The sequence below is a fragment of the Phlebotomus papatasi genome, chromosome 2, assembly GCF_024763615.1.
Source record: "Phlebotomus papatasi isolate M1 chromosome 2, Ppap_2.1, whole genome shotgun sequence".
Lineage (NCBI taxonomy): Eukaryota > Metazoa > Arthropoda > Insecta > Diptera > Psychodidae > Phlebotomus > Phlebotomus papatasi.
In genome coordinates, this window is record NC_077223.1 from 18,934,119 (window position 1) to 18,960,963 (window position 26,845).

Sequence of the window (26,845 nt, forward strand, 5' to 3'; positions counted from 1 at the left end):
ACAATTTATCGACCGTTGATTTCTAAACACTGATTTTAAGTTAGGTTATGTTTTTTAGTATGCGAAATTCATAATTATTTTAATATTTTTGGCAAACTTTATTAAGTAGTTGTGATAATTATGATCCACAATGAAGAGAGCAAGGACAAGTACCACAATCGCAAAGAAAGTGGAAGCCGTCGAGCAATTTCAATACTAAAAATCGTTGATAATTTTAAAAAATTACATGGACTATAGTGCGACCCAAGTGTCAAATTTGAAACCAAATATGGACTATAGCGAGACTCTACTGTAATGTGAATTTCGATTACATGAAATTTTCCTGATCTATTTCCTGATTTGATTATAGGTTAAGTTTGGTATCGATCGAAAGCTCTTAGGCCCAGCTATAACATACTAAATAAAATTTGAGATCGATCGATGCCATAGGGGCTGAGTTATCGAAAAAACAAAATTTGGGGGTGTTCCAAAATGTCGGAAGGGGGGGGGGTGGATTTGACATCATCAACTTCGAGCGGCCCAATGACTTTTAACCTTTGCCGAAAACCGCTTGTCGATATCTCTTTCTGTTCTCTCTCCAGAAGTCGAAATGTAACGGACGGGACGGGACGTCCACGAAAATCGATTTTTGGCGCACACGATTTTCGTGATCTATGAGTGTCAAAACGTGTACAGTGTACATCCAAAATTTGGGCCTGATCTGACGAGGTCGGATTTCACCTGTGACTACAAAAGCTGAGATTGTAAAGAATCTCAGCTAATTAAACGAAACCATTTAAACCTTTAACCATTTTTTGGTACTTGGGTGCCTATATCTTTGATTTTGCTTTTGATTCTTTATTTTGAAAAAATTGTTCTTTACATTCACGACATTTCGGACATTTCTCTAGAACAGATGAAGCTTGTAAAACTGACACCAGAGGCGCTGTAATATCATGAAATCGAAATTTCTATATCTTTCTCAAATATATTTCATAATTTTATTCCTTTTCTTCGTACTTAAAATTGGTTTGAATTAAAATAAATTTGATTTGTGTCATACTGAAAAGAGATAGAAGAAGAGGAGTTTAAATATGTTAGAAAACCATATGCAATATATTTGTGAAAGAAAAGTATAGAAATTTTGATTTGATTAAATTTGTCCGATCTAAATCGTATGCCGGATGCATTAATGCAATGAGATTTTACGTTCATATTATTTGCTTTTTTTTTGGAATTCAATTTTTGATTTTAAATCAAAATAAAATTATATGGCAGAAAAAACAAGTGCTGCAGAAAATGTAATTTGTTTAGTTAAAATTTTTTAAAACCAAAAATCATAATAAATGTTTTTCATTTGTGAATCACGTTCGTAGGCACTCTTGTTGATCTTTTAAATACCACAACAAATTCAGTCTTTTTTTCAGTAAATTTTGAGCGCGAAAAAGTGCAACAGACATTATCCAAAACATTTGAAAAAAAGTGGTTTTAAATTTTGATTTCATGAATTTATTTGGTGTTTGGGTGCTTGAAAAAATATGATGCATAAGAAACTGCACGAGTATTAAAAAAATGTACATATATTTAGCAAAACAATATAGGGTAAAATGGAATAATTTTGAATTAGATCTAAATTGGAATCTTGAGATTTTCTCACTGTTTTATATGAGCAAAAGAAAAAAGCTATGATCGAAAAATGAGCTGGCAGACAAATTAAAATCTGCGAAAATTTGTCTAACTTATCAACATATGATTGTTGTAAGTAAAATAAAAACCTTTTATTTTTCTTTCCAATGAGACAATTTAAAATCAGTCCTCAAATCTAAATTGGAATTTTGGAATTGTCTCGCTTTCTTAGACGGATATATCATCAATCTACACAACGTATCCTGCACTCAAGTATTTTTTCAGTTTTTTTGCCCATCTTACAACAGTAAGAAAATTTCAAGATTCCAATTTAGGTCTATAATTTCAAATTAGCCCATTTTACCCTACTAATCAAATTTGACTTTGCTAAACAAATAATTTTTTTTACTACTCATTTGTATAATTTCTATTAATAAAATTTTTTAATAAAATTAAATAATTTAAAAAAAAGTAAATAATTTTTCTAATTTTTTACAGTGTATATTTTATTAATTCCCCAAAAAAACCGTTAAATATCCCACGGATTCAAAATCAAGCCAAATGGGAAATTTCCAATCCATCTGGCGGAGCTGTCGCCAAAAGCGTGAACTGCGTGGTGGTGTGCAAAAAGAGAAACTCCGCTGACGAGGAAGGAAGACGGCGGAAAGTGTTGGTGAAAAAAGTGAAGGAAAAGTCGCTATGAGAAGGAATTAGTGATTGTGCGGCAGGGATTAGAAGAAACTGTGTGAGAAGATGAAGCACAATCAACTTTTGAATACGTCACAGCTCAAGAGACTGGAGAATCACAAGTATTCATGCCAATCGAGTAGCCTTTTGGATCCCATTCTCCAGCCATGGTGGAACTTCCTGGTGCGAATGATTCCTGTCTGGTTGGCGCCCAATCTCATCACCATTGTGGGCTTAGCTGTTAATATCCTCACGGCCCTGGTGCTGATACTGTGAGTATCAAACCCAACATTCCTCAGGGACAATGGCTTATATAAGGTTCCGGAAGATGATGATTTTCTGGTGATATTTCTGCATTGCAGATATAGTCCTGATGCCAAGAGTGACCCACCGGCCTGGGCGTGCTTCCTATGTGCTGCTGGGCTTTTTGCCTATCAAAGTTTGGATGCCATCGATGGAAAACAGGCACGCCGCACAAATACCTCAACTCCCCTGGGAGAACTCTTCGATCACGGCTGCGATTCCATCTCGACGGTCTTTGTGGCCCTATCGGCCTGCATTTCCGTCCAGATTGGCCATCATCCCTACTGGATGTTCTTCCAGTGCTTCTGTGCAATGACACTCTTCTACTGTGCCCACTGGCAGACGTACGTGTCCGGAACCCTGAGATTCGGCAAGATCGACGTCACCGAGGCACAGATCATCATCATGGGGATTCATGTGATATCAGGCATCTTTGGTGCTTCCATCTGGAAGACCAAGGTAAGTCACTTCTTATTTCCCCCAAAAAATCACTCCCAAAACATTTTTGAGGTTAGATACGTCATCAAGCGTTCTCCCCGAAATTTTCAAATCCAATTCAATCCCAACTGACTTTCCATCTCGTTCGTAAGAGAGAAAATTCATTTTCAGTCATTTTCTCTCTGGAAATTGCACTGTAATTAGCTTTGATTAATTGCTCACGTGATTATGCTTATTCAGCCGAAGAAGCTTTGAAGGAACTTATCGCTCGTCTCATCTCTTCTTTGATGCAAATTTTAATTTGATGAATGGGCAGAAATTTATTACTCCAGAATCCCACTCAAAAAAATACGATCTTGAATAATTTTAATTCTAAAAATTAAATGAATTAAGGATGTCTATAAATCTGCATTTACTACACTTGGAATTTAAAAAACTTGAAAAGTTCAAGGTCACAAAATTTATGTTCTCATAAAAAATAACCTTAGAAAGTTTTAGTACACTGAGAGAAATCCGAAAAAGTTAAAATAACATTGCGGAAATTTTAATTTTACCCTGCAGTATTGATCCAAAATCGGTGTAAATATTACCCTTTTTAGGTGTATTGGGGGTTAAAGTTACCCGTTTTTCATGTTAATTTTACCCTTAAAAAGGAGTTAAATTAACACTAAAAAATGTTGATACAGTGCCCGCTCTCTAATCCGGATCGCCGTAATTCGGACGATGTATCGACGGTTACATTTAAAATCATTTTGAGGTTATGTATGCACGAGTATTCAGCAATGAAAATGAATTATCTTGTGATGTTTTTGTATAATAAATGAAGTATAATAGCATAAAATTCTACAATTATGTCTTTTTAAACTTTTTTAAAACTTTTATTCTAATTCTAAAAAAAAAACTTGTATTATATTTTCGAGACGTTGAATAAATTCAAAAAATCCATCCGGATTACGAAGCGGACATCTGTCATATTGTCTCCCAATCATCCGGATTACGAAGCGGGCACTGTATATTTTTACACCTAAAAAGTGTTAAAGTTATGAGGGAAAAAAGTTAACCGTACCCTCTTTTTTTCTCAGTGTAATGGCTCCCGCACACCTTTTCAATTAGGAAAACTTCATGAAATCTAAATTCAAATTTCTGCCTTACACGCTTAGTATATAACTATCTCATTCTTTCGCACTCTTCTTCTTCTTTTAGTCATCACAACAAATTTGGTTTAGCTTAGTCGAATTTGAAGAGCAAAAGAATGAAATAGACATATGCAAAACGTGTGAGAAAGAAAGGGATGTAAATTTTGATTTCATGAAATTTTCCTGATCTAAAAGGTGTTCCAGAGCCATAAAGATTAAATTTCGATTCATTACTCTCATACTGAATAATTTTCTCTTCAAAAGAAAAAAACACAGGCTTAATTTTCCCTTGTTTTGTTTCAATTTTTAAGTTTTTTCTTAAAGAAGATTAAAACTTCGATTGTTTGAATATCCTAGATTTGTATGAAGGTCATTGTGAATTTTAAGGTTATGTTAGATCTAACCTTAAAAATCTCATGTGATTTAAAAATCACGCATTTCAAAACTCTCCTTCTAAAAGTAGTCCTGAGTGACTTGTTTGGTAACTAAGTTATTCTAGACCCACAATTTGAGGTTAAGTATGACATAACCCTCGAAAAAAGATATTTGAGGTAGTATACAGTAGAGTTCCTCAAATTTGAACAATATTTTCAAAAAATGTAACGGAATTCCCGTGAAATGCACTTTCCCAAAATTAAGAAAAATAACTTTAGAGAATATATCAATGTAATTTATTGTGAAATAAATGGAATTTGTTGCGGAAGTTAAAACAATACGATAGTATTGAGGACACATCAGAGAAAAAATGGTTCTAATTCAAACTCCACGTAAAATTTTCTTCACATAACCTCAAATTTTACATTTTGAACTCAACCGTCTTTCAAATTTGAGGAGTTCAAATTTGAGAAACTCGACTGTAATAGAAAGAAATTGCAATGGTCAATTTACCGTGAAAAGAAATTAACGAAAAATCAAATATAATGAATTTTTATGATTAATATTTTCATCGTAGTTTAATTACTAAGTCTCATCTAAGTTTGCTGGCAGATAAAAATATTGTTAGGTTAGAAAATGATACGAATAAGAATCAACTCAGTTTAGTCTATTAAATTGTCAAATTTCTGAAAACAATTGCTTATATTTAAAAAAATTTAAAATGTATTCACATCAAATAGCGAATTATTTTTTTAAGGTTATGTTCAGGATAACCTCAGTTTAAAATTCAACTTTTAAGTAAATTACAAGATTTTATAGGTTAGCTTATAAAGATTTAAATTTTATTTAAGATATTTAAAAAATGAACAAGTGGTATTAGTTTAAGGAAAAGCTTTGAGACGGTTAACCATTCTCAAACACTGAGAAAAAACGGGGGTGCGATTAACTTTTTTTAGGTGTAAAAATATATCAGCATTTTTTAATGTTAGTTTTACACCCTTTTAAGGGTAAAATTAACATGAAAAAGGGTAACTTTAACCCCTAATACACCAAAAAAGGGGTAAAATAAAAATTTCCGTAATCTTATTTTAACTTTTTCGGATTTCTCTCATTGAAGGAATTTGAAGAAGTTTGACTTTCCTAAACATGTAGCATCAATGAATTCTATGCTCAGAAACTTCTTTGAGGATCATACTTTTTAAGTTTTTTGCTTGAAATTTGATGAATTTTGAAGAAAAGCATTTTTTGTAACTTTTTCTGTCCAAAAACATAAAAAATCTTAATATATTATTTATATAAATAGAAAAGGTAGTCCTATTTGCTTTGTAAGTGCTTTTCCTCAAATCTTTTTCGAACAGAATCTTTCATCCTGAATTTCTTCCTCATTGACAAGGATATTATTGTAATTTTAGGTTCTATTATTACGCAAACAGATTATCTTAAAATGTGAGGTTATGTTAGTCTTAACCTAAAAAAAGTAATGCATTTTGGAAGGCAGCAATGGGCTTAATGGCCTCTACACATTGGGAGCAATTTTTGTCAAAAATTGCTTTTCAAAACAAACTCTTCCGAATAGGTGGTATTTGTTAAAAGCGTTAAAAGTAAAGAATCAAAAGCAATTTTAAATTTAAAATATAAATGATTTATGGGAAAGCGCGCTACCTCGAACGACTCAAGTTTCGAACAACTCATTTTTTCAACATTTTTTAAATGAATTTAACCCACTATAGACTATAATACTATATTTTAATAGCTAGCCCGAAGCCTTAAAATTCCTCAAAAGAGCCATGAGCTAAATCCATGAAGAATATGGGGGAAAAATTGATATTGTCCGAAGCTTCAGTCGTCCGAAGGTAGTGCACTTTTTCTTAAGTCTTTACGAAAATATCAAGGTTTTTTTTTCAAGTTTTCTTGCTATTTTTTTGTCAATTAGGTATGATCCTGTTATTTTTTAGGTTAGGTTCCAAACAGCTTGTAAAATTTTGTAGGATGCTAAATATTGTCCAGTATCAGCCTGAGTCTATTTGGCTTGGCCCGGTTTAAAAACAATTTTATAGGTTTAATTTTTGAGAGGTTAGATAAAAAAAAGAGCTTTTAATGTAAAGGAGAATTTAAAAGCGATAAAAACTAAACCCAAACGGGATTTTTTTTGCGTTTAGAGCTACAAAATTCAGAATTATAAAAACAATACTGAATTATTCATTAATTCATTGCATGACGATATAGGTTAGATCAAAAAAATTAGGGTATACTAAACATAACCTTAAAAAGTCAAGACAATATTTTCTATGGTACAATTTTCTAACCGGCAACCTAGAGAGAGTTTTAATAATAAATTTAATAAAACACGATAATAAACTTAATTAAAATGCGTATTTTTAATGATGAAGAAAATTTCTTGTTTAATTAATATTATACGGGCTTCAGACCTAAGATTTAGCTATATGGTTTAACTACTCTATTTTTTTGTCAATTACGATTTTTTAGAAAAAATTAACTTCGGATTGGATTATTAAGGACAAATGACCTATTAGGCTCTTAAAAAGCAATAAAATTGCTCGCAATTTAAGATTTTGAGACATTCGGGAACTGGGCTAAACCTCTAGTCTGAAGCCTATATTATGCTCTAAACAGACTTACGGCTTAAGCCACGAGATGGCTTAGTGAAAAACTAATGGGAATGTAGTTTAATTATTATTTTTATTATAATTACGTTAGACCTTCTCTCAGCTCAAGTCACGAGGACGTCATATTAGACATTTCCTTTGAAATTAGGTTATATCATAACCTCATTTTTTAGAATAACCTCAGATAATTCTAAATATCTTAATCTCATAATTTTACTTATCTTAAAAGTGATGAAAAGCACATTTGAGGCTTCAGAACAAGTAAAGTTTACAAAATGGTTTTTATATTTAACTTTTATGGCTTTTATTTTAGTTTTGAGTTGAAATTAAGAAATATTACTTTACCGCCACTTATGGTAATCTTGCGAACTTTGCAAAAAGCATATTAGCTTCTTATAATTTCTTTTAGTTAATTAACAAAATAACATTCGAAATAGCGTAACTTAAAGTTACTGAATTAACAAAAAAGATTGATAAAACTAATTTATAGTAATAAAATGTGTTTAACTTAGTTAGGAAAAAAACTGAGGTCACATTTATAGGTTATTTACGCCGAATTGAGGCATATTTATCGAACAAATTTTCCACAAATAGACTTTTGCGGGAAAACGAGTATGCGGATTACCTATTATAGACCTCAAATTTGGAGTTGTGAAATTTAGCAACTCTTTTATTAGTTCACTCTTCAGTGGCCAATGATTGCGGTGGTGGTTTTGTGTTAAATTATTCATTAGCAAAATCTTTCTATTTTTCTGCAAACAAAACTTTAAAAAAAATCTCTCATCATTGGTTGAGTGACACAGAAAGAGATATTTTAGAAAATCACACCACTTTTATTGCCCTTTTTTATTGCATTTCTTTCTACGCCACTTTTCATCTCTCGCACCTTCCGTGGTTGGGTGTTTGAAAATCTTACGATTGAATACACACCACTTTCTGATAATTCGTCATCCGTTGCGAGTGATTTTCTGCCTTTTTTTCCAGCATATCAAGAAAATACACGAAAAGATAAGGCGAAGGCTTGTCGAGCGCCTAACAAATTCTTTTTCCTCATTCACCTTCAACCGATAAGGCCCTATGAAGGCGTTTGGATTTATTTTATGAGTAATTGAGATGATTTTACAGGAGCTTTACAGGTTTATTGGGCATTAAACAGTGTTTTGAGAAGGGGAGAAAGAGCATGGAAGATATTTTTGGAAAAGTTTAATGGTAACATATAGAGAAATTGTTATGTTGATGAGGAAAACTATTTCCCTTTGACGATGATTGAATTATTGAGTGGAATTTGAAATGCACTTGCGAGCGAAAGAAGTCTCTTCTGCAAACCATTTAAGTTATTCATGAATTATTATAAATTCAACCTTCAACCTTGCTCCGAACAAATGAGGGCAAGACTTGTTGAATGAATGATTTTTTTCCTATTGTTTCTGGTGCTAAAATAGAATTTAGCAACGTGCAGTTGTAGATTAATGTGAAATTCTTACAGTAATTTGAGGAAGAATCAAGAATATCTATCTCAAATTTCTCGAGACCATTTCTTTTGCAAAGAAATGAATAAAGGCGCGAAAAAGGTTTGGCGTAAGGCACTGTTGGCGTCAACTAATTAAATATTTAAGGCTATTAAATATTTTAGTACCTTCGCGTTTTTTGATTAACTGAAGCTTTTTTAAAGCAATCAAACCTTTGGCCAATAAAAACCGTAATATAACTAAAAAATTATGTTTTAGGGATATACGCTTTTAATTAGTAAATTAGTAAATTGGTCAGTGAAAAAAAAATGTTGATCAGTAAAAAACTTAAATGTACGCCAGCGAGCACCTTTAGCTAAAAAAGCGGCGTTTTCAGCAAAAATATGCTGAAAACGCTGTCGTTTTTAGCTACAGTAGACTCTCTCTCAATTGGGCATTTGAGGCAAAATGTCATCCGGTTTATCGATAGATTTTGACGTCAAAGCCTTCGTAAATTCCACAAAAAGCGCTCAATTATAAAGAATCACGATAAAATAGGAAGAACTACAGCGAATTTGAGCAAATTAGCTTCATAATTAAACGTGAAAATTGTCAACAAATTTTTTTTTGCCGGATTGAGAAAGAGCCGATTGAGCGAGAGTCTACTGTACAGTAGACTCTCGCTCAATCAGCTCTCTTTCAATCGGGTGAACAATTTTGTTGACAATTTTCACGTTTGATTTTGAAGCAAATTTGCTCAAATTCGCTGTAGTTCCTCGTGTTTTTATCGTGATTAATTATAATTGAGTGCTTTTTGTGGAATTTACAATGACTTTGACGCCCAAGTCACTCGATAATTTGGATGACATTTTGCATCATATAACGTGAATCAACACAATATTCAATGAATATTCAATAACATCACTCAAAGAGAGCGAAGAAACATTGTTAGTACTTCATCAGAGCTAAATAAGACTGAAGTAAACACGAAGTTCTGTCATATTTCTCGTAAGCAATTGCTCACACTGAATTTTCAACAAAGCAATTTCAACTCAAATCATATTCAAAATTTAACGTAGTGTTAAAATGTTTAGTGTTTAGTGTTAAAATCTTCCAAAAAGAGTAAATATTTAGATAGAATTCATTATTCATCAAATATTGGATTAAAAATCCATCATGTTAATCAATTTATTGTCAGTGTCCAATTTTATCCTCAAAGTGTCCAAAATAAGAAACTGGACAAAATTATGAGCCTTTCCCCTACTGACAATTTCATTTCCTGAAAAGTTGTCAAACGGAAGTTACGACAAATGCTGATTTAACTGACGATATGAATGAATTCACGGGCCTTTTTTCGGTCTGGAAAACGTCACTTAATACAAATTCCTTGTATACTAAAATCTAAAATTTAATTCAATTCAATTCAAAAAATCTCACATAAAATTTAAATCAGAAACAAATAAGCAGTAAATTAATTAAATTCGGTCATTAAAAGGGAAACTACATCTTTATAAAAAAGAGTCTAATTTATATACCTAATTAACATCTGAGTTAATTAACATCTACAATTAACATCAGCTAATTAACATCAAGACTTGCATAAAAAATTTACTGCATTTAATGCTTTCGGCACACCTTTTAGCTTGGTATAATTTCATGAAATCAAAATTCACTTCTGTTTCTTTCTCAAAAGATTTGCATAAGTCTATTCCACTTTTTCAGTCTCAAAATTAGATCGAACTAAATTTAATTTTGTGTGATGTTAAAAAGAAGAAGAAGAAGAGTGCCAAAGAGTAGGATAGACATATGCAGAGCCTTTCAGAAAGAAAGGGATGTAAATTTAGACTTAAAATCCTTGTCCCTTTCTTTCTCAAAAGACTCGCAAATGTGTATTCCATTCTTTTAATCACAAAATTGGATTGAACTAAATTAAATTTGGTGTGATATTCAAAAGAAGAAGAAGAGTTCGAAAGAGTAGGATAGACATATGCAGAACTTTTGTGAAAGAAAAGGATGTGAATTTTTACTTTATGAAATTTTCCCAATCTAAAAGGTGTGCCAGAGGCATTATGATTCTGACACCTCTTAGATCAGGAAAATTTCATGAAGTCGAAATTCGAATCCTTTTCTTTCTCACATGCTTTGCATAATGTCTGTCTCATTCTTTCGCACTCTTTTTCTTCTTTTAAATGTCACAACAAATTCAATTTGGCTCAATCGAATTTGGAGTGCAAAAGAATGAGATAGATATTATGCAAAATGTGAATTTTGATTTCATGAAATTTTCCTGATCCAAAAGATGTACCGAAGTCATTACTACTCAATTCTGCAGTATAAAATTTTGGATCAACATTGAAGGAAAATTCAACGCTATTAGTTAAATTAGAGAGACTTTCACGATTAATTATATAAGGTAATTAATTTTAGTGTTCTACTACTGTGTTGAAATTATAATTGATGTTGCAAAATCATAAAATAATAAGGACTTCTATCATAAATTGTCATTTTTTGGACTGAAATTGTGTCAATGGGGATGGTATGAATTAGTTAATATTTCCGGAGACGCACTGTATGTATAGTTATCTTAAAATCGAAGAACTAATATCTAACTTTCTGTGTAGAATTCATAAACAGAAATAAAATATAAGAAAAAATCTTGCTAAGAGTGTAACATTTCCCTTGCAGATTGGAGGAATCGAAGTGTGGTACTTTGTGGCGTGCTCCACGATAGTTCTTGGTTCTATGTCACTGGTACAGATTTTCTCAGTGATTCTGGCCGGTGGCGTTGGCAAGAATGGTTCAACAGTTGCTGTAAGTTGTCATTTTTTCAAGGTTTTGTCATAAAGCACAGAAAGAATTAATGGGAAAAAAAATAATGGCTTTTAGGGAACCAGTGTCCTCTCACCAATTATTCCCTTTTCGATGATTCTGGTGCCAGCGTTTATAATCTCGCAGAAATCCACCGAGGGTATCTTTGAGACGTACCCATCCGTTTACATCGTGACCTTTGGCATGGTGGCGGCCAAGGTGACCAATCGCCTGGTGGTGGCGCACATGACAAAGAGTGAGATGGAGTACCTGGATTGGGGACTCATTGGGCCACTAATGCTCTTCCTCAACCAATACTTCAATAACTTCCTGCCGGAGAGCTTGGTGCTCTTTGGGGCGACGGTGTGGTGTACATTCGACCTCATCAAGTATTGCTCGCAAGTAAGTGTAACTCTCCAAAATTGATTTTATTGATGCAAAATTGGGCGGCCACAGAATTCTTTTTACCAATCAAAAGTTTGAAACTTTTCACTTTACTTTTTGTAATTTGCACAAAAGTGCAAACTTTGCAAAGTGATCTTTTTCATTGAATCAAATGCAGTCTTGTGTATTATCAATTTATATCAATGGTATTTCAAATGCAGTGATTTTTTTTACCAAAGCAGAAATTAAGTCCTTTTTTAAAAAACTTAAAGATTTTCAATCCTATTTTTAAGACTTAGTAAAGAAAGATTCACTAAATTCTGAAATTCAAAAATAGCAAAATCAAAGGCTTTTGACGACGCTCGTCTCAAAATTTGAACTACTTTAAAAAACAAAAATAATAAATTATTTATAACATTTATAACAGGAATTCGGGTTACAGAAAAAATTATAGAATTCCACTAACCGCAAAGAAATTTTAATTAATTTGTTATTAGGTGAGATTCTTAATAATCTCACCTACTATAATCCTACCAAAATTTCATATCGTCCGATCGAGCTCAAATTTGGCCAAAATGTGTTTCATTACTTCCTGATCCCGAATATATGGGTGGCTAAGTTACGTTCCCGGCCGTCCGACCGGCCGCTCTTTGGAGCACAGTAATAAAATGTGTAAAATGTTACTACTACAATAGTGCAAAATCGACCATTTCAGTTGTTTAATTTAAAAATGTTTAAAAAATGCACAATAATTTGGTAATTTATTGTCACGTGAATGAAAATTACAACTATTATAGTTAAAAAATTTTCAACAACGTTGTTTAATTTGAAAATGTGTAAAATTTTAACACTATAATAGTGTGCAATCGGATAAATTAATTATTTAATTGCGATCTGTGTAAAATTTCTCACTATTATAGTCATAACTAAATTTGAACAATGTTTTGTAATTTAAAACTGTTGAAAAATTCTAAAAATTACCGCTATTGCAGTATAATTATAGTTTTTCACATTTTTATAGTGTGAAAAAATACACAACTTTATGGTATTTTTTGTCACATGATCAAAAATTAACACTATTATAGTTTGATAATAATTTTTCACACTATTATACTGTGAAGCCTTGTGTATTTCAACCAAAGTTGTTGTTTTTTTTTAGACAAAAGTTGTGTAAAAATTGTTGAATTTCCAATTAAGACTTATACTTCAGTCGAGATGCTTTTCATTGGGCAAAAGTCATATAGAACATCAAATATTTATATGCATAATAAGTATATCATAAAGAGCCGAGCATCAGATGTAATTATCTCGCATTAGGGAGGATCCCGATTACAGGAAAAAACATTACAAATGTACAAAAAGGCAAAAAAAAACTAAAATAAACGAAATAAAATGAAAAGTCAACAATTTTTGAGTTTACACACAAAAATTCAATAATTTTTAAATTCTACAACTCCAAATTCAACAACTTGAAATTCAACAACTTTAAATTAAACAATTTTAAATTAAACATTTTTTCTAAATTTAACGCACTATAATAGTGGTGTGAAAGATTACACACTATAATAGTGTTAATTTTTTTAATTGTGAGCTTAATAGCTCCCAAACTAAGAAAGATATCGACTTGCGGTTTTCGGCAAAGGTTATATATCGGGTGAAAATTGCAACTTGGTGCATTGACATATGGTATCGATCGGACTCAAATTTTAGTATGTTATAGCTGGGCCTTAGAGCTTTCGATCAGTATCAAACTTAAGGTCCACCGACTCCCCTAACCCGAGCTAGGGTGGAATAACCGGCTATCGCCATGTTTAGGAAAAAATTAAATTCATTTAATCATAACTTTTAAATCCTTGTTACAAGATAAGTCAAATTTGACACAAAGTTACTTAGATGTATTGGCTCTAGATACGTGAAAACAATAATCCTAGAACATAACGCTGGACTACTTAAAAAACTGATTTTTATTAATAATGCAAAAATAACCATTTCGTCGCCACTTTTTACCACTTTTCGCCAGTTTTGTAAAATTTGTAACCACTTCTCGCCACCCACTTGAAAAGAACCACACTCGGTTATTTTAGGCAATGCTATGAAAAGAATACATTCACCATTTCTCTTTCCTTGTGATCACTTTATTATTACTCTCTTTAAATGATTTTTCTTCACTTTTATTTGAGAAATCAAATTATGGGGCTTTTGCAGAAAGTAAACAATGCAGATTTGACAACTGAGAATGTACGAAGTGAAGTTAGCGTCGCCTATTGAAAAGATATGGCGACAGGTGGTAAAATCAATTCCAGAATATTACCACTTCTCGCCATGCCTCATTTTTATACAAAAATAATATAAAATGAAATATTAATTGACTAAATACAAATTTTATCTATTCCATAAGTGCAATTAAATATTCAATAGACAAATTATTTACCCAAATAGGTATTTTTGGCCTGATGAAAATTTGACGACACTTAGTACATTTGGTAAGAGATGTTGGATTCGATGCACTTGCTTAAAATATTGCTCTAAAAAGTGATCAAAATCGTGAATCCAAAACGAATAATTATTATTTTTCGATTCTATGCGTAGAAGCAGAAACAATACAAAAAAATTGCGACTAATTTATTTCATAAATTGCGAAAAATAGCGATTTCAATGTAAGTGGCGAGAAGTGGGGCTCTGGCGAGAACTGTTGATTCCACCCTATAAGGATCCAAAAAAATTCTTAAAATAGCCATAACTCCAGTTCTAATTGTCAGAATTTAAAAAGTTAGGGCGTTTTGGAAAGCTCTCGTGAAATTTCACTTCCCCTTCTAACATCTCAAGTTCATAAAACCACCGCTAGGGGCGCTATTTTTAAAAAGATTTTTCAATTTTCTAAGTCAAATAACTCAAAAATTCCATTGTGCATCGGGCTGATATTTTAGTATGTTGTAGCCGCAGATTATACCTATCAAACAAAAAAATACTTAAGTCGATCCATAACTCCTGACCCGAGCTATAAAGGGTCAAAGTTCGAATATTGTCCAGCCTCTATCTCCGGTTCTAATTAACATTTTGAGCTAAATTTTGGGTTTTTGGTTTCGTCTCAATGAGCACTTTCAGATGGAAGTTCAAAAAGTCACCACAGGTGGCGTTGCGATAGCGTAAAAATTCATTAACATTCTTACTCATTTTTTCAAAAATTCCTTTGTTCAAGTTAATCAATACAACCGGAGATATGAGGGGTCGAAGTTCACGAAATTCAAAACATCATATCTCCTGTACTTTTTGACCGAATTTGACGAGTGAGGGCGCACATTAAAGGTCTCACAAAAAGGACAAAATTCTGTTACCACCATTACACATAAAACTGGGAATTGTAAAGAATTTTAAATTTTTAAATTTTTTTTCTAAATCACGAGTAAGCGGCTTTCAAACGTTTGAGGGAAGTTTTTCCAAAACTCGGCATTGCAAAAATGGAAGAAGGTGTTTTCACGGGTCCTGACATCCGAAAGTTGGAAAAGGATTCAATTTTCACAAATTCTTTGCTGCCAGATGAAAAAATTGCATGAGAATCGGTCAAAAATGTAATTTACAATTGTTTGGGAGGCACCAAGACAGAAATTGCCGAAAATCTTGTGGAAAAAAATAATTTCAGCATTTAAAAAAGTGGATGTGAATATATCACTGAAAATCCACTTCCTGTATTGTCACTTTGATGCTTTTTAAGACAAAAATCAACAGCATCAGATGAGCACGGAATGAAATACCATCAATTCACTGCACCTTACGAAAAATGGTACGAAAGCAAGACTCTTGATTCTCTTTTGTCATAAATGTGATGGATGGTGGATTACAAAGAAAATTAAACTTTTGAGACATTAGAATTTATTTGTAGAAGATATGAAATAAAATAATGAACTTTTGAGAGAAAATTCTGTGGTTCATAAGTCATTCAAATACGTAATTTCTGGATAACGGTATATTTTAGGACCCTATGATATTTAGGAGACTATTTTTGTAAAGGATTCAAGTCGTCCCACGAATCCTTTTCATGGATTTGGAGGACATTTAGGAGTTTATGAAACAAATCTAAAAAAAAAATGAGGGATAGGGATATGCGATGTTCCAGGAAAAATGTCCTTGACTCCTCATCTACACATCCTTGAATTATCCTTTGATATCAACATCCTAGGATGTACCGTTATTGATTATAAACAACTTTTTTTTTCAAATATTTCGAAAAATTTCTTAAAGATCTTTTTCTTAAGATATCTCAGAAACTTGAGGTGATGGACCACAAGATTCTTCGGGAGAAATGCTCGGGACATACCAAGGAACAAGAAACTACTCATTATTTTCCATCCCAAGAAAAAAAGTTTCATTTTGTTGCACTGTGTAATGAATCGGTTATGAACCGATAAGTAATTTTCCGCCGAAAGGCAATTTTATTGCTCTTAAAACTATTTTGGGGGATTTTTTGACTGATTTTTGAATCGGTTTAAATCGGTTGAGAACCGGTAAACGGTAAGTGATGCAAAAGTATTTTTGAGGTATAGCAAGTCACGAGTTCGAGCACTTCGCAAAGCCTTGAAAAATTGAATTGATCAATTTTTTTTTAGCAAATTAATTGTTAAATAAGATATATACATATATTTTTTAAATGAATTCTGTGTTTCAAGTCCAATTAAGCTAGTCGAAGATCTTTCGAGAGAAAAGTCCCTTTCAATTGGAATATAATTAAATTGTCTTGCATGCAGGTTTGCGTTGAAATTTGCAATCACCTCAACATACAGCTGTTCAAGATATCACCTCAGCCTCACGGGGCGCCAACGAGTGGGAGTTCAGGGTCAGGGAATCGAGAGGCTGAACACAACAATGGTGCAAATCATGTGCATGGCACAACGCAGCAACATCGAAAGCAGAATCGCGTCAGTCGGAGGTACAATAATTAGAAAAAGTGTCTGAGCCGCACTCGATCAAAAAAAAAAACCTTTTTAGTCACCCTCCCCCTGGAAGCAGCGCCCCATCGGACAGATTTTTGCGACTTGTCCATCGAGGTGTGTATTGATGTGAATTTTTGGGATGTTGAAAAAGAAAGGAAGAAAGAAAATTAATATTGGGAGTAAAGAAAAAAAAAGTATATGGATGGAAAACAAAAAGAAAAAACATGAGACTTTCATTTGCAATTTTACGTTTATTCATGTTGTTTGAATCTTTTCCTTTTCTTCTCCTTTTCTTTCTCGCTCTCTCTTTTTTTCTATTTCTTTTTTTTTGCTTAAGGTGCTACGACAAAAAATTGCAGTATATTTTTTTTGTTCCTAGTCTAATACATTTTGTTTTCTCAATCTCTATCTTATTTTTCAACAATAATTTAATGTTTTTTTTTAATTCTTTAAATCGTATATTCTCAACAGTTCTTCTTATGTCTCTCTCTCTCTCTCATTATCTTATTCTCTCTTTACTAATTTCTTTTTTTAATATTTGCGAAAAATGGCCAATTTCGAATTTTTAAAATCGTTTTTCATAATTTTATTTTTTTTTAATTTAATTTTTCCTGTTTCAGTTTTGAAAAATTTCTATTGTGTCCGGCACAATATTTTTGCGCAATTTTATTCTCAATTTGTTTTTTTTTTAATCTTTTGTTCAAGCTCAATTTGAGAGGAGAAATATTTCTAAAAAATATATATAATATCAAATAAATATATTTACAAATACCTGAGAAGTTTCTAATATTTTCTTTTTCTCTAAAAAAAAGTCTATTTCTAATCAGGGAATATCTATTGCCTACATTCTTTTATCAAGCATTTTATGACATTTTTTCATTATTTTTCTTCTCATTTTATTACTTTATTTTTTAATTGTATTTCTCTATTGAATGGAGAGTACAAAAAGATTGATTTCTAAGAAACTTTTCTATATTTTTTCTGGGTAACATTCAGAGATGCGCAAAATGCTTTTAGAGTTTTTAATTAACAAAAAAAGACTAAAAGAAGGAACAGAAACTTCCTCAGAAAGAATTTTCCACAAGAGCCTCTTTGAGGGCTAAATTTCTTATTATTTAAAAAATAAAAAAAAAACAGTATACAATAATTTTTATTTCTCAAAAGATTTTTCTTTTTTTAAATATAAAATAAAATTAAAATGCACATCTCTGGTAACATTTCCTTATTAAATCTTCCTTTTGAGCAAATATATTATGTAGATTTTTTTTTTGTGCGCCGAGTTTAGTCTTACAAATACATTTTGCAAAGTAAATATTTACACAATAAAATACATTGTAGTAGTCGGTATGTAAAACTAAAAGTATCATTATCAAGCTACGATAAATGGCACATTGCGACAAAATAATAATAAGGGAGATTAAGGGGGTTATTTATTGCTTCTGCAGCGACCTGCAAGATCGATAAGAATGCGTGGGGATGTTTACAATTAAGAATGTGGGAAAAATCTGGGGGTGTGTCATTGAGGCATGATGAATACATCAATTTTTAATGCTGATTGAATGACCATGACTCTCATGTTTTAGGTTCAATGGCAAGAGTAAATAATAATATTGAACTATCGCTATTGCTCTTGTTTGAAAGTAATCTGACAAATGTGTCAGCAGAACTTCCGGGAAACATCAATTGCAATTATTTTGTATAGAATAATTAATATCTTTCTTGAATGTCAAGGAGCAGTGTTTTTTTTTAAACATAGAAAGCTTAGCGGTCACTTGCGATAAATGAATGATATTATTTCTCGATATATTCAGTATCAATAATTTCAGGTTACAAAATTATTCGAAGATCTATTGAAATGCATAATCGATTAAAAGGTACAAGATACAGAAATCCTCCGCTGGAGAATTCTAGAGGCTCCATTGTCAAAAGGAATATTTTCAAATATTTCAATACACTTATTCCAATGATTTTCCAAATATTTTTCCATTCCAGAAGCGTATTTGTGAAAATTTTAATGAAATAATTTCTTTAGAGTTCAGAACAGATAGTATTCTCTGGGTTCTCAATTCGGAAAATACGATAAATAATCACTGCACAATCAATGGCTTTATGTGCCCAGAATTGCATACCCGCAGGAGCTATCTTTCGAATAAATTACAGAAACGCCGTAATATATGCAAAGTAATGGCAACCATAGAATGACTTCTACACGGAACAAAAGTAGTCAGAACATAAAGATTCAACTCTTCAAAAGAAAAGCATTAGGGCAACTGCCTGTAATTTGCAACAGTTTGTAATACCCGGGTAGTAGATTTTACTAGTCAGATCTATTGAATTTTGCAAACTTCAATGAAAAATATTCCATCTTTTCAGACACAGCTGTCTGGAAAATCTGGAATGTAGAAAAAAATCTACAGAAAATCGGCAAAATATCTACAGAAATTCGTCAGAGTATGCACCAGGATTCGTCAGAAAATTTGCAAAAATTTCTGACGAATTTTGTCCCAAGCCCAAATAAAATTCGTAGGAATATCTACAGATTTCTTGGCAGATTTTCTGCAGAAATCTTAAAGATATCTGACGAAATTATTTGACGGGTAATTCTTTTCTGAATCGTCCCGTCAAATAATTTCGTCAGATATCTTTAAGATTTCCGCAGAAAATATCTACCCCTCTGCCGAAAATCTGCAGAGAAATCTGTAGATATTCCTACGAATTTTATTTGGGCTTTAGACGAAATTCGTCAGAATTTTTTGCAAATTTTCTGACGAATCCTGGTGCATACTCTGACGAATTTCTGTAGATAATTTGCCGATTTTCTGTAGATTTCTTCTACATTCCAGACTTTCCAGACAGCTCTGTGTTTGAAAAGATGAAATATTTTTCACTGAAGTTTGCAAAATTTAATAGGGTGTTTTTTTAGTGATATCACAGTGTTTATATAAAATAAAGAAATCTGCGACGCCGTGTTATAAGTAGAGAATAGTGAAGTGAAAACTTTAAGCAGAGTGTCGACCTAAATTTTGTGTTCTTGTACCATTCCATGGGCGATTTTTAAGAAATTAGTATTTTTGGTCGCATGTTTTTACTTATTTTAAATGTTTATTTGGTAATGTTTGTTAAGCAAAACACACCATTTTCTTTATAACTTCTACAGTTTCTTCATAAATCAACAATATTTTTGTGAAGTATAATGAACACTATGCAGATTTTCTAGGTAGAAATTTTGTCGAAAATCTACTGATTTTCTAGCAGAAATTCTGCCGAAAATCTACAGATTTTCTAGCAGAAATTTTGCCGAAAATCTACCGATTTTTGCTGAATATTCGGGAATATACCGTTACAATTCAAAAAACCTCCAAGTAAAATCGCCAGGTAGATTATTGATTTGACAGAGACAGCTGACAAATTGAAATGAAAGGTCTCCTTACTAGGATCAGCGCCTCTGGTGGTGATTGAAATTACTATAATAGATTAGTCAATTGTATGATCTCAGTAAGTTATTTCAGTGAAACGTGTACGTAGAGTTTGTAATTTCTGTAAATCTAAAGCCCACGTTAGTCAATGCCTTTAGTCAAAGGTCACTTTCCTATTAGGCACCTATATTAGTTATATAGGATATACGCGATAAAGACAATTATTGTTTCAAGTCAGAATAAAAAATTAGTAAATTAGAAAGAATTATTCACTTGAAATTCTCGGATTGAGCCAAAATCTCCATTGACTTGATTTTAATATGGTGTATACTGAAATTTATTCTTTTCGACTAAATATTATTCTTTTTACGCGAATAATGTGATTATATCACCAGCGGCATTTCAATAAAATGTTGTTTTACTTATAAACAAGAGCAAAAGAAGATGCAAAAAAAACTGGCACTGTAAGCAATAAAAAGAATACTAATCATAGCACACTGAGAGAAATACGAAAAAGTTAAAATAACATTCCGGAAGTGTTAATTTTACCCAGCATTTTTGATCCGAAATCGGTGTAAATATTACCCTTTTTAGGCTTATTAGGGGTTAAAGTCACCTTTTTTCATGTTAATTTTACACTTAAAAAGGTGTAGAATTAACATTAAAAAATGTTGATATATTTTTACACATAAAAAGTGTTAAAGTTATGAGGAACAAAAGTTAATCGCACCCTCTTTTTTTTCACAGTGTAGGATATACCCGATAAAAACAATTATAGTTTCAAATCAGTATAAAAAAAATCAGTAAATTAGAAAGAATTATTCACTTGAAATTCCCGGACTTAGCCAAAATCTCATGACGACTTGATTTCAATCTGTTTCGTACTGAAATTTATTCTTTTCGACTAAATATTATTCCTTTTATGGGAATAATGTGATTATATCACCAGCGGCATTTCAATAAAATGTTCTTTTACTTATAAACAAGAGCAAAAGAAGATGTAAAAAAACTGGCACTGCGAGCAATAAAAGGAATACTAATCTTAGCAGCAACAAAAATATTACAATGTACTCGGCCATTTCAATTGACACACCCCCCAGTGATAAAATGCAAAAGAAATTGCGTGAGGTCATGATAATGGAAATGACTTCTATTTATGTCTCGTGGACGGACTTCTAAAAAAGACTAAAATAAATCTAAAAGAAAGGAATATCTAAGAGACAATTAGATTGAATTGGCATTTTGCAAATGTAGGACATTGCATTTTTTACATTAATCGTTGTAACTCTTTTTTTATAAATACACTGACTCATTTTTCTCCCCTCGAATGTCGTATAAAATCCCGAGGGGAGACTGTCTGGGGGACATTATTCGGAAGGCCACATGCATCACATATTGATAGATTTCTGTTTTTTTTTTTTACTTTTTAAATCTCTCTCTCTCCTATTTTGTTGTCGTCTTGGAGCAAAAGAGGATTTCATTCGTCATCGAAGGCGAAAGTTCTCTCATCTGTGTCATCGGATTCTGTTGTTGTAGGATGTTCAACATCCTTGTTACGTCCTTGTTTCTTATTTTTCTGCTTGAAACGCCCTTTGGCACCCTGATTGGACTTCTTACCCTTGCCCTTTTTCTTTCTGCCACCACCCCCCTTTCCACCCTTATTGGGCTTCTTCTTCTCCATATTGCACTTGGGCTGCGACACCGTAGGACCCTCAGGGGCCTTCTCCGAATCACACAATTGCTTCAGACCGTGCTTAATGTAATTCGGTCCAAATACCCTCGATACAAGATCATCCACCCTCTTGGGATCCACGAGGTGCGTCAGGGAATTGGTATGTTGTGCCAAATTCCCCAGAGATCTCGTCGGTGAGATATGCAGCCTCCTTGGCTGCCCATGGCGATTGATGGCTAAATAGAGCACGCGGCTGGAATTGGAGTTGTATGAACTGGAATAGACATTATAGTGATGTTCCTCTATTGATTCATTGAAGACACAATCATCGCTGAACTTTCTCTGCAAAGAAACCACCATATCGGAAAAGTTGATGAGTTAAATCACACAAATTAGCACTCTCCCTCACCAACTGATTAATTACACTGCCATTTATCTACTCCTCACTGATTAATTGCCGCGTAGAAAATTACTGTGAGAAATGCTTCTCTGCTCTTCAGTATTTCGGCGCACACGAGCTTCTGTATCTAATCTCGTGTGGAATCTGTGCTGGAAATGATTCCCTTCCTATACCAAGTTGCTCTAATAGCCACCAGAAAATTCTGTTATCAAAAATAATACTCTAAATTCAGCATAAGATAATGATACAGCAGCTCTGCACAATTATATCGCGTCATACTCATTGAGGGTTCGTTAACTCGAAAACCAGGAGCGTATTTAGATAGGAAAATACTTCTGAAACTGAGTCAGTGTCAGTGATGTTGCAAAAGATGCCTGAGGCTCTCAAGGATAATACACTTCCTTGATTTTTTCATTGGAATATGTTAGAAGAAACTCAGCTAGGTTTTTCAGGACAATCTGTCTTTCCGGTGAGCGTCGGAATTTGTTGATCAAATCCAATGAATCAAACACAATTTTACCAGAGCTTTCGACACTTATCGTGTCTTCCTCAATGGTTATTGGTTGGTCTTTTCTTTAGGATTTTTGTCACTAATTCCTCTATTTTCTTATGCATCAGTTTTGAATTTGGTTAGGAGCTCACTAACAATTTTCTTCTTTCTTTTTTGCACAGCCAGTCCGTTTGCTGTGCAAAAAAGAAAGAAGAAAATTGTTAGTGAACTAACAATTTTTAATAACAAGTATTTAAGAAATTTAAAGAATTTACAGTAACGTTGTAAGAAGAGTTAAGGAGTAAATTTATGTAGGGGAGACCTGGGCAGAAATAGCAACGCATGGTATTAGAGAGTGGGATGTTATAGCTTGTTTTAGAAGGAATATTTAAGAAATCACTATTTATTCCAAAATTACACTTCCCTTCCTATTTATTGAAGTATTTAAGCACGATGAAAACATTTTAATAAAAATTATACGCAATGAAAAATTTCATTTACTAGCTAATTCTGCCACGGTCTCACCTAGGTAATGTTCTACAGAAAAAAAATGAAATACTGTGTTGTATCGCATGTTAAAGTTAGAGCGTCTTGAAATGGAGGCGAATAAGGACACTCTACGCTAGCTCAAAAAAATTTTTGTATATAAATGGTAAAAAGAGGGAATTTGATATACAGTATGATATACAGAATGATAAAAAATTGCTTTTTTAATATTTCTCTTTGTAAATTATTCGCCTGTAATCCGTAGATCTCATTTATATATTTCAAAAAAAAAAATTATTTTATTTCATAGAAAAAAAACAATTGTTTTCCAAAAGTTGATCATTTTTTACGCGCCAGAAGTTTGTTGCCTCATTTCAAAAAGTTACTCAAAATGGTCATATGCGTGCAATCAACATAATATCATCAAGTTATATTTTGAAATTATGCTATTTAAGAGTCGGTTGGTAGGTTCGCACATTTTTAAAGTTTTCAATAATTTGATAATTTTAATTACTTCTGATAGTGACCTTATAATGTCTGCTCCAAAAATCCACAATCAGTTGATTGCTGAAGGAACACACTTTCCTACTGTTATAAAAATCAAGAGATAAGATAAGATGTCAAGATCTATGGATTAAAGGCAACTAATTTACAAAAAGAAAAATTAAAAAAAAATCATTTATCTATCATTTTTTCCTTCCGGTTTCCTGAACATACATGAGGCAACAAACTTTTGACACGTACTATAATTTGTAAATTAAAATTTTGAGTTTTCTTCAATGTTTTAGATATGGGTAGAAGAAAAATACAACAAAGAAATAATCAAGTGTAGGACTTGTTTTTCGTGGTCTTCCTTTTTTTTCTACTCATACTGGAACAATGAAGAATTCCAATTTACTGAATTTACCCCTTTCTATCCCAAATTAGAGACCCTAAACATCGGCTTGCTACATTTTCACCACTGAAAAATATCAATTTTCGCATGGAATTTTTGGAATTAGAGAGACTTAAAAAGGTTCGTTTGAACGGAGCAGGTTCATTGACTTTCAAAAAATCTTTGATTGTGATAAAATCACAGCGAATATCACAATGAAAAAATGATAATTGATTTTAATACCCCATTTTAACGCATTTATACCTGTTGTATATCATGCTCAATTTTTACATGGTTAATTTAACCAGTGAGTGGCCCATGAAGCCTAATATAAATTGGAGATATTTTTTTACTTTTCCTTGTAAAAATTTTGTAGATATTGCACCACGACTTAAACAAATTTCCTCGTAGTTCTTGTATTATTTCGGCGAGCATTATGAAATATGTATTTTTAGATAGCTTTTAATGCACAATTTCGAAATATATTATACTGATAAGGCAATTCTTATTAGGAAAAAACTTGCCAATAGTCTTCAGTGCCTCTATGCAAAAACATGGAAAAATGAAATGTCGAGAAGCCCCTGATTTAACCACACGAAAATACAGAGTATCAATTTAAAGACGTTTTTAAATTCTTGTACAATTCGGAATATTTTGTTTAATTTCATAAAAAAATAAGAAAAAATGTATTTATATACTTGTCTATTATCGGCGGTATTGTACTCGTGCATTTATTGGTGTACAAAGTTTACAAATGTTTGCTTTAACTTAATACATTTTATTACACGTGACAAAGTTTCCTCGTCTGATCGTTTTGCACCGCATACGTGGGCCAGTATGCGTGCAATTTTTATTTTAAAGCGAAAAATCAATGTGCACATTCGAGTTATGTATTTTGTCAACTTTGTAAGGCAACTTCAAAGCCTTTCTCAATAATACTAAACTTTATACAAATGAGTAAACTATTTTGCAAAAAATACATAAAAAACCTATTTGAAGAGAAAAATTATCTACAAGGTTGTTATCTTTAGTTTTTACTGAAAAATACGTTCCAGCGGCAAGGAAAGAAAACCGTTGCAGTAAATACAACACTTCCACAGATCAAAAATCAGGTAAATATTTGTTTAATTTTATTGCACAAACTATTTCCCCAGTAATTGGATAGAAAACAGCTTCTGTTTTGAGTTTGAGTTCTATAGATTGGCTGAAAAGTTCATGTAAAAACCACGAAAAAAGCTTTAAATAACCCGATTTTTTCTACTAAACAATCTTCTATAAATTCAACGCATTTGATCTAATTAAAGGGTTAAACTGTTGTGATCAGAGAGGAATTTCTGTACGTTTCTGAACAAATAAAAGTCTCTGTAACTCAAATCTAGAGAATACAGGCTATGCAAGGAGTTCGAAATTCGAATCCTTGAATTTCGACAATTGGCGAAACGCCATTATGTGAGCAAGTGTTTGCTCGTGGTAACAATAATATGTTTAAGCTGAAATACAGCTGTTTTTTCATGAATTTTTGGGCTCAATTGATCCAAAAGTTAACAAAAATTTTCAAAATTAAATGTTTTATCTTGTACAAAATAATCAATGAACAACATCCTGGAAAATAAATTCAAAACAATTTAAACCGATATTTCAAGTTTTGTTTACTATTGGAACCGGACATTCAGCTTTAAATCAGTAAAATAAATCATCAATTGTATTAATTTAGGATAATGGCAATAGGTCTAAGATTTATCTAAATTTATAACACAATACATTAAATCGGTTTTAATCCGGACATCCGGAAACATCAAAAATTCCGAAAGCCAAAATCCCGAATATTCAAAATCCTAAAAGGGATGACATATGCAGAATAATGTGTAGAATCATTTCCCAAGATACAGAAAATTTTCCTTTGCCTCTAGTAATCCAGGGTGCAATCGTTGGAGTAGCTATGACACTTTTAAGAATTTGGGATTTTGGTTTTTAGGATTTTGGTCTTTTCGGGATTTTGGCGTTCGGGATTTTGACCGGGACCTGTTTTAATCTACTCTGAGAAAAATAGTTTGCAAAAAGATGTCAAAATTTGGTCGTCATTTCATGTAATTAACCAAAAAATTTAGTAACCCATTTTCCAACCAACTTTTTTGCAAAAGGAGATCAATTTTTTGCAAAAGGAGGTCAATTTTGTGGAAAAATGAGCACTTTCCAGCGGCTTCCAGTGTTAGTGTCGCTATATCACTCAGAATGTCAAATAGCAGACAAAATATTAATTCAGAATTATTTTGCAAAGTTGTGATAGATTTTGCGTGTTTCTCAATAATTATAATAGTGGAAATTGGGAGGAAAAGCTCTTCCGGTAGAGATTTGTGCTGTGATTCGGAAAAAGACAGTGCCGACAGAAATTTAATGAAATTTGAATAGTCAGTGTTTTGCAGGAAAGTTGCTCAAATTATTTATTTGAAAAATTAAATTTTGTGGTTCAGAGGGCCTGCTCAAGTCTCTGGGAGTGTTGTATGATAAATATTTTGTAACCAAAAGACATGAATAGTGAAATGTTTAAAGATTTGTTCGCGAGGTTGCATCCCCAGTGCAAAAGTTTTTGACATGTCGGATGGTTCATTTATCAATAATCTGACGGCTAAAATTCTTGCAAATATTAGTCTTGGATTAAGTTAAAACTGGCAAAATTTTCCAATTAGATAATAATGGCCTGTGTGAAAAATTTATTGTGAAAAAAATTTGTATAGTCGTGGAGAAATTAAAACTGTTAAGTGTAATTG

General features: G+C 32.3%; 2 protein-coding genes across 3 annotated transcripts in view; one reads left to right on the top strand and one right to left on the bottom strand.

Annotated features, from left to right (window-relative positions):
• The first annotated feature begins 2,125 nt into the window (after positions 1-2,125).
• On the top strand, positions 2,126-17,508 carry LOC129802945 (cholinephosphotransferase 1). The gene is made up of 5 exons (XM_055849191.1): positions 2,126-2,564; positions 2,655-3,054; positions 11,305-11,430; positions 11,506-11,829; positions 16,554-17,508. The coding sequence occupies exons 1-5, from the start codon at positions 2,359-2,361 to the stop codon at positions 16,746-16,748; spliced, it is 1,251 nt and encodes a 416-aa protein (XP_055705166.1). The 5' UTR covers positions 2,126-2,358; the 3' UTR covers positions 16,749-17,508.
• A 363-nt stretch (positions 17,509-17,871) lies between these two features.
• LOC129802946 (protein let-756) overlaps positions 17,872-26,845 on the bottom strand; it is a 42,386-nt gene continuing 33,412 nt past the window's right edge. The window contains exons 4-5 of one of the 2 annotated variants that reach the window (XR_008751830.1): positions 21,579-22,169; positions 17,872-18,188 (exon numbers count right to left, since the gene is read on the bottom strand). Coding sequence is in view for 1 of the 2 variants with exons in the window: in XM_055849193.1 (XP_055705168.1) it covers positions 21,633-22,169 (537 nt within the window). In the remaining variant the exon portion in view is untranslated. Of the gene's footprint in view, positions 18,189-19,840; positions 22,170-26,845 lie in introns of those variants that run through there. The other variant, XM_055849193.1, reaches the window with a different exon arrangement.